The sequence below is a fragment of the Triticum aestivum genome, chromosome 4B, assembly GCF_018294505.1.
Source record: "Triticum aestivum cultivar Chinese Spring chromosome 4B, IWGSC CS RefSeq v2.1, whole genome shotgun sequence".
NCBI classification, from domain to species: Eukaryota; Viridiplantae; Streptophyta; class Magnoliopsida; order Poales; family Poaceae; genus Triticum; species Triticum aestivum.
Window position 1 is genome coordinate 506532458 of NC_057804.1, and position 11836 is coordinate 506544293.

At 42.7% G+C, this 11836-nt stretch overlaps 1 protein-coding gene across 1 annotated transcript; it reads left to right on the plus strand.

Annotated features, from left to right (window-relative positions):
• Nucleotides 1-280: 280 nt before the first annotated feature.
• On the plus strand, nt 281-6304 carry LOC123092967 (probable methionine--tRNA ligase). The gene is made up of 17 exons (XM_044514835.1): nt 281-514; nt 627-771; nt 1002-1155; nt 1238-1393; nt 1529-1759; nt 1832-1975; nt 2790-2880; nt 3776-3882; nt 3966-4080; nt 4254-4372; nt 4496-4561; nt 4643-4771; nt 4854-4997; nt 5075-5201; nt 5455-5672; nt 5765-5866; nt 5972-6304. The coding sequence occupies exons 1-17, from the start codon at nt 397-399 to the stop codon at nt 6200-6202; spliced, it is 2397 nt and encodes a 798-aa protein (XP_044370770.1). The 5' UTR covers nt 281-396; the 3' UTR covers nt 6203-6304.
• The last annotated feature ends 5532 nt before the right edge of the window (nt 6305-11836 follow it).

Genomic DNA, 11836 nt, shown 5'->3' on the forward strand with positions numbered 1-11836 from the left:
GCATAAAGGTATTTTCCTACAAATTGTATTGAAATGGATTTTCTATAGAATTTAATCCTATGAATTAAACAACAAAAATAGATAAAATCATAGGAATATAATCCTCCAGAATCCATATGAAACCCTTTGAATCATAGTAGTCTGGAAAATGGCCAGTTCAACATTTTATAACCATGAGTGCAAAAAGAGGAGCTTTAAGATTCCAACTGCTTGGTCTGAAGGCTGGAGCACCCGTTCGTTCTATTGGATGGAGCACGATGCACGCCTGTGTCCATGCCATATAGGCCCCAAAGCCAGAGGGAAAGATAGTTTAATGGGGCCAACGAGACAGTGACTCACAGAAAACCATCGATAATTCTCCTAACCCTAAACGGCTAAACCCTCTCGTCCCTCCCCATGGCGTCACCGCCGCCGCCGCCGCCGAAGCTTCCGATCCCCGGTCGCCGCAACATACTCATCACCAGCGCTTTGCCCTATGTCAACAACGTCCCGCACCTGGGGAACATCATCGGCTGTGAGCATCCCTTCTACTGTGCTATCTCCCCCAATTTTGTTTCCTCGAGCTCTCGCTGTTCGCCCCCGGTTTTATCTTCTCTGATGGTTTCGATTTTGGTCGCGTTCTGCAGGCGTGCTCAGCGCCGACGTCTTCGCGCGGTACTGCCGGCTGCGAGGGTACAACGCCATCTACATATGCGGCACCGACGAGTACGGGACGGCCACCGAGACCAAGGCCTTGGAGGAGAAGTGCTCACCCAAGGAGATCTGCGACAAGTGAGAGAGCCTTCACCTCTCGATGCCTTTTTAGTTTAATTTTGGTTTGTTTTTACAGGAGTTATGAAATCTATCCAACACTGCTTTGAATTGCCGCACATACAAAAACGCACGAAAGTTTCAGTTATCAACCTGTGATATGCTATACACCTAGTTAGTAAAATTTCCATAGTTCATGTGAATAATGAAAGCATTTTATTCGTAGTAAGCTTTCCCGGCTGAAAATGCAGGTACCATGTTATCCATGACGAGGTCTACAAGTGGTTCGACATAAAGTTTGACAAGTTTGGGCGGACGTCCGCTCCTGAACAGACAGAAGTCTGCCAGGCAATTTTCCATAAATTGATGGAAAGCAAATGGCTCACAGAGAACACCATGCAGCAGGTACAGCTAATTCCTTGCCCAACCTTGCATATATTCATCTCCGCATGTTGTTTCTGTTATGCAATATTTTTCTGCTTTGCAGCTTTATTGTGACACGTGCGAGCGATTCTTAGCCGATAGGCTTGTGGAGGGGAAATGTCCGACAGAAGGCTGTAACTATGAAGCAGCAAGGGGTGATCAATGTGAAAACTGCAGCAAATTGTTGAACCCAACTGAGTTAATTGATCCAAAGTGTAAGGTAAGCATACACAATACTTTTTGTAACATATTTAGCTGTGTTCGGTGTATCATTATGATTTACCTGAGCACACGAGGTGTGTGCCGCGTGAAACTGCATATGATGAACTTTCCTGTGCTGTTTCTGTTTTTGTAGGTCTGTAAGAATGCTCCACGTATTCGTGACACAGATCACTTATTCCTGGAGCTTCCTCTATTGAGTGATAAGTTGGTAAACTATATTAACAACACTTCAGTAGCTGGTATGTGGAGTCAAAATGCTATTCAAGCAACAAACGCATGGTTGAAGGAAGGGTTAAAGCAACGCTGTATCACCAGAGATCTTAAATGGGGAGTTCCTGTTCCACATGAGAAGTATAAAGACAAGGTTTGGGCAAATCAGATATGAATATATCTCTGCTGTATGCGTTTATCTTATCTCATTTCTGTTTTTTTGCAGGTGTTTTATGTCTGGTTTGATGCACCAATTGGGTACATATCTATCACAGCATCATATACGCCTGATTGGGAGAAGTGGTGGAAGGATCCTGATAATGTAGAGTTGTTCCAGTTCATGGGTAAAGATAATGTGCCATTTCACACGGTATGATGCCTATGATATGGTGAACATCTTCTTTAGTTATTCAAGTTTGTTTTGGCACAACTTTAGTAGTTATTTGGCTTCATGTTTGGTTTGTGCCCAAGTTAGACATACCAGACAATTTACTAGCCAAAATTTTGGTCAAACTTTTCCTTGCCCATGAGTTGGGCAATATGGCAAGAAAGATGAACTAGAGTTACCAAAAGAGGCATTGGCAAGCTAAAATGTCGTCAGCCATCCAACCAAATAACAAAGTTTTGGCCATGACCAAATAATTTGTAGGGTAGGTTTTGTATACCATCCAAACATACCCTATATTAGCACATATATTTGTGTATAAAGTTTTGTTTAACTGCCAAGTCAGGACAATAGTACTTCCAGTCACGAGTGGATTTGTTTTCACCACAAAATACGACTGAAAAATGCAAATTATGATTTCTTGCTGAATATTTGACCCTCATTCAGTCGAGTCCTGTGATTGTTTGACATTTATTTTTATAAGGATATTTTGTTTTATTTTATAACCAATGGTTAAATCAATCATGCAAGAGCTACAAGCACACAAATCCATGTATGTAAGCCAGTTGCATTTGATGTGCTTTAGCTAATTCCGGCATGAATTTTCTGTTATACCTCATAAAAGGTTGCTTTCGTTTCAAGTAATTAGTGCTTTCAGAAATCGAAAAAAGTCCTTTAAGAAGCCAGTCTGATGCGAGCTGTATTGAAATGTATGGATAGCATATGTGTATACTGACTTTCTTTTAATGCCTGTACTTTTTTCCCATGAAGTACTTATTTCTTTAAAGGTAACTTTCAGGTCATGTTCCCTTCAACACTACTGGGAACTGGTGAAAATTGGACAATGATGAAGACCATAAGTGTTACTGAATATTTGAACTATGAAGCAGGTACTTTCCGCATTTTTGTTTGAACAACGCTTGATTGGTGCATAGTTCATGCTAGTCATTCATACTTGGTTATCGCTTTCTTATTTACTTGAGCTGAAATTCCTATGCTTTCTAGAGATTTATGAGTAAAGCATATCCGGCTACATCTATTTACACCAAAGAAATACCCGTTCTGTTTACCCCCCTGCAATTGCAGAGGCTCATCGACCTGGGCTTCCCGAAGTACAATTTCTTTTACCAGAACATATTGCCCACTGCCCAGTATTTGGCCCATGCTTGCACTGTGTGCTGTGGTGCATTGTGATGCACTTCATGCTGCAGAAGTAGTTGACACCTTTCTCAAGCCTCAACACTTCTCTTTCTTCACAGGTGCCCAGAATGACTAGCTGTGTAGGTTTGTGTTCGTATATTATTGCTTTGTACTCCCTCCATTCCTAAATATGAGACCTTTTAGAGATTTGACTATAGACTACATACGGAGCAAAATGAGTGAATCTACACTCTAAAGTATGTCTATATACATCCAGATGTAGTCCATAGTGGAATCTCTAAAAGGTCTTATATTTAGGAACGGAGGGAGTATTTAGCAATGGGCCCTGTTTTCATTATGGGTCATGCTCACTGCTCCCTTGTTCTCCTGCCACCAGAGAATATTAACATGAAATTGGATGAATGGTTTGAAGAAATCTGGTTATGCCGTTATGGCACTCTAGTTTGTTTATCATTTTTGCTTGGCTAAACATATGTCTATGGACTAAGATATGTTCCAGCAAGATCAAGACACTGTTATGCATGGGCCTGATTCAAATTACTCTGAAGGAGATTCATATGTGATATTGACACATTATGTATGTTTATTCCCTTGATAATAGCTAAATATTCCTCGCATCTATAGGAAAATTTTCCAAGAGTCATGGTATTGGTGTCTTTGGCAATGATGCGAAGACTACTAATATTCCGTCTGAAGTATGGCGATACTACCTGCTTATGAACCGCCCTGAGGTTTGTATAGACATTTTGTTCAATAGATTTAAAATATCTGATAATGGCATTCATTGCAATATTTTTCTGTTTTGGGTGTTCAGGTATCAGATACACTGTTCACTTGGGCTGATTTACAAGCTAAATTGAACAGTGAGTTGCTGAACAACCTAGGAAACTTCATCAACCGTGTGCTAAGCTTTGTTGCCAAACCAGCTGGTTAGTCACTGGAGAATCTTGCACCTGACATCTAACTGTCTAGAAGGATTATCAGTTGATTTCTTTGTTTTAGAATTTATCTTGATTATCTGTGATTCGCTGCCATACTATATCATCATTCCTTATCTTCCACACTTTTGTTTAAGTTGATTTTTGATCTGCTTTTCTGGTAGGAGGCGGATACGACTCCATCATACCTGATGCTCCTAATGTGGAGTCACATCCATTGACCAATGCACTTGCTGAAAAAACTAATAAATGGGTTGAACAATATCTTGAAGCAATGGAGAAGGTAATTAATTTACTTGAACCATGTGAAATGGCACAAGTTCCTGCATTATCTCTCTAGTTTTATGTTATTTCATTGTGCCAGCTACAAGGATCTAAAACAGAATGCTCACTCCTTTTGCTACAGGTTAAACTGAAACAAGGACTGAAGAGTGCGATGGCGATTTCTAGTGATGGAAATGCATATTTGCAAGTAAATATATTTCTTTGTCTTGCTTTCCATTGTGTTTTTAAATAGCACTGTTATATCTTATCTTTGGTTTGCTGAATACAGGAGAGCCAGTTTTGGAGGCTTTATAAGGAAGATCCAGCAACCTGTGCCATCGTAATGAAAACTTCAGTTGGTGTTGTCTATCTCCTTGCCTGTCTGCTGGAGCCTTTTATGCCTTCCTTTTCTAGAGAAGTATAATCCTCATTTTCATGTTTCAGAGTTAATATTAATAGACCCCCTTTGCCTGAGCTTACTCTTATGTTTCTTTCTTAAGGTGCTGCACCAATTAAATATGTCCCCAGATGAAGATCTGTCATTCTGTGATGATAAAGGAGAAACTGCCAAGGCAAAAAGACCCTGGGATTTTATATCAGCGGGACATAAAATAGGGAAGCCAGTCCCTCTATTTAAGGAACTGGTGCGTATTTGCATTTTGATAGAAGAATTTTGTTAGTTGGCCATGCTTTTATATTTCGCAACTTTGAAATAATGCAGAAAGATGAACAAGTCGAGGCGTTTAGGATAAAATTCGCTGGCAGCCAAGCTGAAAGGATCTTGAAGGAACAAGCTGAAGCCGAGGCCAAGAAAGTTGCTGAAAAGCTCAAGGGCACAAAATTATCTGGTACTTAAGAAATTCTTTCTATATATTTTTGCGTGAATTACATGGGAGACCAGTTTTTTTTTCCTGTGGCAATCTATACACAGGCTTCTCTTTGTGGCTCAATTGTGTGCAATTTGTATGTTTTCCTGAAAATACTGGTGCAGAGTGCGCCGTCTTTCTTATGTTTGAAGCGCTCTTGAGTTATCTTCTGCTGAACCAGTTTCATAACTCTAGAAATTCATTGGCCAGTTTTCTTCTCTTGCTTTTGTATCAGAGGGAAGTTCAAAGAAGAAACAATCTGGTGGTTTGAAATCAAAGACAGCAGAGGAAGTCTCAGTTGCCAAGCTGGATATTCGTGTAGGGCTTATAAGAAAAGCAGAGAAGCATCCAGATGCTGATTCACTTTACGTAGAAGAGATCGATGTTGGAGAAGAGGCACCAAGAACAGTGGTTAGCGGCCTTGTTAAATTCATCCCTCTTGAAGAAATGCAGGTCTGTCTTTCTTAGTATCATTTGTAGTCGCGACATTGGTATGCTGATTGGTCGTACCTCCCTAATTTGCAATTTATGGTACGAATGAGCAGAACCGGAAAGTGTGTGTGCTCTGCAATCTTAAACCGGTGGCAATGCGCGGTATAAAATCACATGCTATGGTTTTGGCCGCATCGAATGAGGACCATACAAAGGTAAGGAACGTTTGGCTCTCATGTGCTCTTTGTTTTATAATAAATCATCATGAATGTATAGTAGCAGCCACTTCGGTCTGTGGAAACTGACATTTGAAATTTTAGGTTGAGTTGGTTGAGCCTCCAGAATCCGCTGCTGTTGGGGAGAGGGTGACCTTTGCCGGGTTCTCTGGTGAGCCCGAGGCTTCTCTTAACGCCAAAAGCAAAACCTGGGAGAAGTTGTCCGCTGATCTGCACAGCAACGGTGAGCTGGTGGCGTGCTACAAAGATGTTCCATTCACAACTTCGGCTGGAGTATGCAAGGTCAAGACGATAGCGAATGGGGAGATTCGCTAGGCACAGTGCCCAATCTGCAGTCTGACTGAATCGCTGTCTGATTTCATTGGAAGTTAATATTGCTGATTTACTCTCTTTGAAAATTTTGACGCGTTTCGAGCACTGCTCTGCACACCGCCCCTCTTTGAGTGTACTTTCGGCTCAACCTCGGGGGCAATCTCTAGCTCGGCCTGTTTTCAGCTGAACTTAGCGCTAGCCAGCTTTAGCTCGGCCCGTTTTCAGCTGAACTTGGGGCCTGTTCGGAAGTCCGCTGGCTTCCCAAAGTGGCCAGCTGGGTGGCCAGCTTCTCGGGGAGCCAGCGCTGCGTTCGGTAGCAGGCAACGGAGCAATTTCAAATACCGCTCAAAAAAAGGGAATAGTTCCAAATCCAGATTGAAACCAGGCCAAACCACTCGACTTCCCTTCCAGCAACCAATCCAACCCAATCGAAGGTCTAGAATCCAAACCGAACCAAGCTAGTTTCCATCCAAACCAATCAAGACTGTTTCATCTTTTTGGATTTAATCCATAGTTTGAAACCATGGACAAGCAGGTGTTGGTACGTAACGTGGAGTTACTGGTCATCTGCGTGGCCGTCTGTGCGCTTAATGGAGAGACCAGTAGCTTCATGGAGAGAGAGAAACAGCGTCATGACTCATGATGCAGGCGTCATGATCGACACGATCGAATGAAGGCGGATGGAGGGAACCACGGCCGTCGGATCTCCGGCAGCGGCAAAGGCAGCCCAGCGACACCCCAGCGGCTACAGCATGGAAGCCCGATGCGCTGGTCTCGTGCGCTTTTTTTGGGACGCTGGTCTCGTATGCTCCTAAACTGGTGGCTGACTTGTTTATGAGATTACAAAAACGATTTGAGATCGATTAGTCTGCGCCCAGACCAATCTAATCCAGTCCAATAAATGTTAAAACCCAAACCATACCAGATTATATCAGGGCCACAGACCATTTAAACCAACCCACCAGGAAAACCAAACTCAAACTTAGGTTCAAGTCCAAACTATTCCCTGGCTTAGGCGAAATCATTAATCAAAGAGCACTCCTTGCAAAGGTCACTCCTGTTTCTCATGTTGCACAAGTGACGCATTGTACGTGCGTCACTTGTTGCAATATGAGAGTTTTCTCTTCTGTCATAGATCTGTTTATTCAAAATGTTTTATGTTTTAAATCGTGCATCCAAATCTCGAACTGTTTTCATCGTTGGATTCCCACGTTGATCTTCAAAACTACCTCTCATGTCGATAGGTTTTGATGCATTCTTTTTTTCTTCCGAAAGAGACACGACGGTGCCTCTTCCAGAAGCAAATTTGTGCCCCATTAGAAGTAAACCCGTGCCTCTGACAGAAAAAAAGTGAAAAGGCATTTTTTTTCCGTTTTCTGTACCTCTCGCGCAAGGAAAAAGAAGAGAAAACATTTTTTTCGTTTCTCACGGAAGGAAAAAAAAAGAAAACATGGTTTTTTCGGTTTTGAGAGGCACGGCTGTGTTTAAAAAAAATCAAAAGCTAAGACCGGTGGAAAACCAAAAAGCCAGGAAAAAAAATCAGAAAAACCACATAAAAAGCCGAAAACGCGTGCGAAAAAATAAAAAAAAAACAAAATCCAGAGGGAGTGCCCGAGCGCGACACGTGGGTGGCGGCTGAGAGCGCGCTAAGTGGCCCTTGGGGAGGCTCCCGAACGAGCTCTCCTTCAAAGTGCAACTAATCTCCGGGTAGTTTTGGTAATTCATAACAACATATATCTCATTGAACTAATGTCCATTCAAGTTAAATATTTCAGGACGTTCGATGATTGGCATGGAAAGGACTAGTGATTGTGGACCCCTCAAAATGCTAAGGAAATGGACTAGCAAAAGCTCAAGACTCTACATTTTTGGTTAAGTGATTCAAGATCACATTGAGTCCATACGAAAGCTAATACTATTAAAAGGGGATGAGGTGTTGCTTAATTGTCTTTTTGCTCAAGTGCTTAATGATATTGCTCCAAAATCCTCAACCACTTTCTCCATCCAAATATGTCCAAACCCTACATTCCAACTCGACCCCACTGAAATTTCCTATCCGGAGCCACCGAGTTCATCTAGACTTAGCCACTGCCAAACCCTAACAAATCGGATCCACCGATATGGATCTCGATCCCACCGAAATGGCCTTGCCAACTCTCTGTTCCTAGTTGCAATTGTTTCGGCCCCACCGACCGAGATGGCTTGACCAATTCTTTGTTGCCATATTGCTTCACTTCGGTCCCATCGAGATGATGCAATCAGTGCCACTGAGACGAGGTTTGCCCTAGCCAATGGAGTTGGTTTTGAACGAAAGTTCAATGCCAATGGAGTTGAATGGAAAGAAGATCAATACCTCAAGACGAAGTTTGTTCCTCAACAAGAGAAGTATGACCCACTTCTTTTGAGGGAACACACGCTCAAGATGATCTTCCATCACAAGACCACAAGCTGAAAGGCAAGGACAAGCTTCAAGAAGAGATTGACTCATTTGAAGAAGCACCTGAAGCCATGGTCAAGTGGGTTCCCAAGACTTCATCAAGTTCAACTACAACTCCAAGGATTCCCATCAAGTTAATGTGGGTCCAAAAGAAGAACTAGAGTGTTCTTGAGGGTGACTCCGTCAGCATATTTCACTCATATTCATTTCGGCGAGGACTTGTGCAACCAACTTATACATCTTGCACTAGTTCATAGAGTCACAAACCCTCTTGTTGGTAAGACAAGTGATAAGGTAACTCAATGCATTCATGGACATCATCATATGTGCAATTCACTCTATGTCTATGGATATGCTTGTATGTTCCTTGTGGGACTAACCCATGTACGTATTGAAAGTGCAAAACTCCAAAGGATTGCTCCAAACTCTTTATGGACTACATCAACATTGAGCATTCACATATTCACTATCTACATGAAGTCATCATCGACAAAACCCAAGGTTAGTTCATCCCTCTTTGGGGGGATATCACATCTAGGGGGAGCTTTGCTCTAAAAGTTGAGCTAAAGCAACTCTAATGGTGTGAACACATTAATGCTTTATGTAAAAGTGGCAACCCCACTTGTGCTTAAACGATGAGTATGACCTATGATCAAATGTCCTCATTTGACTCCTAAGTCAATATACTCATATATAGATGACCTAGTCATCGCCAATTGCTTGATAGATGCTAGAATTGGTTGTGCATGTTTGACACATATTTCATTTGCCATTTTATTGTGTGAGCATGTTGGTTTGCATGTTTTCCTCATTCAAGGACATCCATTTGTTGTTTTGATTGTCTTGGTTTTTCTAGCCAAGTGGATGTACAAGAATGCCTAAGAACCTTCTCTAACTATCTATGCTTTCTTGTATCAAATTCTCTTCATGCTACCATAAAAATTGAATAAGTCATTTTCGGACCCTTCGGGTGAGGCGCACTCGGAGCCACCGATCTGAAAGGGTTGAACTCCAAAACCTTCAAATTTGCTTTTGTGTGACCAATCCACTCATATACGGACTCACCGAAACCGTTTGATTGATATGAGTTTTCAATCTCGGTGCTACCGATTAGACCAATTCGGAGTCACTGATATGTTGCAACTTCTCAAAGTTACATGTCTCGGTGCCATAGATTTGTTCCGTTCGGTGCCACCGATAGCAGCTGGGTATATATATATCCCGCGGGTCCCATACGGTTGAAATTTCTCAAACGTTTTTGCTCCCGCACCCCCTCTGCTGCCGTCACCCTCATCTCCGGACTTCGTCATTGCATCCAGTGCACCCTCGCCATTGGACTTCGTTGCCATCAACAGATTCCCTCCCGCCATTGCCGCCATAGGGAATTTGCACCAAGTTAGGGTAAAAATCTTGCCCCCTCGTGCTTCTAATTTCTGATTGAATGCACTAGGGATTTGCCATGATTCTTGCCATGTATGAAACACTCTTATCCAATAGATCACTTCCATGGATTAGGGTTTGAGCAAAAAGTTTAGGTTTAGGTTTCCACTAAAAGCATCTTGGACTGACCGAACTGAAATTTTCGGAGTCAACGATTTGGCTCTGGCCATTGCACTAGTACGCCCCAGTGCCACCGAGAAGTATGAATCGGTGAGACCAAAAGTAACGTTTCAGTGAAACCCTAGCATCTCGGAGACATCGAACCACATTTCGGTCAGACCGAAATGGTGTGTTTTGATTTTGTTGAGTGCTTCGGTATCACCGAGATTATCAACTTGGTGGATCCAAAATGCATTCTATGAAAACCTAAAACTGATATTTGAACTCAAATTTCAAAAAATATCTGTTTTTTATGACTCATCTACTTTGCCCATATCTATCTATTCGACCTAGTCCTGAGGGTAGCTACTATGAAGGAGTGAGGAGCTCACCAGAACTGCCCAAAGCTGCCACAAGGACAAGAAAGAAGAGAAGCTCATATGGCGAGGATGAGGATTTTGTGGCTAGTGAGGCCACATCAAAGAAGAAGAAAGTAGTGCTTGCTAAGGTTTATGGCACAACAGCTAGCTCAAGACCTTTAGACAGTGCCAATGAGAGAACCATAGTGAGAAAAGTCACTCTCCATGGCAGACAAGGCCACAACTCCAAGGGAACACATGAATCTACACTTGAGGAGCCAAGTGACACAGAGACACACTACAAAAAAAATACACTTCCGTGACGATACGTGTTTGTCACAGTAGGTCACGTTTTTTGTCATGCATGTACACCCATGATGATTTTATGACAGAATCGAGATAGTCATACTATGCTGTCGTAGAATTGTTCCATGACATTACCAAAATTATCATCACGGAAGTGTCCATTTCCATGACGATAAATCGCGCGTCATAGAATTGCTTTAGTCAAGGGTGACCGACACGTGTCATCCACTGTAACGTGTCACCATTAAGCTATCGGGTTCTGATTTGGATCCGATAACCCGTTAACAGCCCTGACCAATGGGGATTTTCCAAGTGTAAAATTCTCGGTGGCCAGAGGAACAACGTGTCGCCTCACCGTTGGGACAGATGTCATCCACTCATTGGACCGAAGGCTCCTATGATACGTCACCACGTGGCACAACCCAATAGAGGCCTATTCTAGTGAAAAGGCCGGCCATTTGACTTGGTCAAAAGGTAGCGGGCTGGCCCACGAAAAGCCTGTTAACGGCCTGTTTGCATACAACCCATTTACAACCTGCTAAATCACGGCCCGTTACGGTCTACCCGGATTTGGCCCAGTAGCGTCATCTGGGCCATCCAATATGATTCCAGCCCGTTGTAACTTCTGGCCCATGTATGGCCCATGACGTCTTTTGGCCCATAGGAGGCCCTTTGTAACTCTGGGCCCACTAAAGGCGCGAGAAGAAACTAGCCCATAATGAACAATGTATCGCTTTATACCCATTAACGACCCATTATTCCGTCGGCCATTTCTAGACCGTGTTAACTTTCGACCTTCTAAGGGCCCATTTATCCTTGGCAACATTTCCAGAATTTGATTACTTACGGTCTGTTATTGGCCTGTCCCGCTTGTGGGCCAAATTCAGCCCGTGGTTACAGTCGGCCTGTTTGTGGCCCATTAACCCATTGGGCTATTTTCATAGCATCATCAAATATGTCCTACTAACGGCCCGTCATGGTCGGGCCATAAAACAG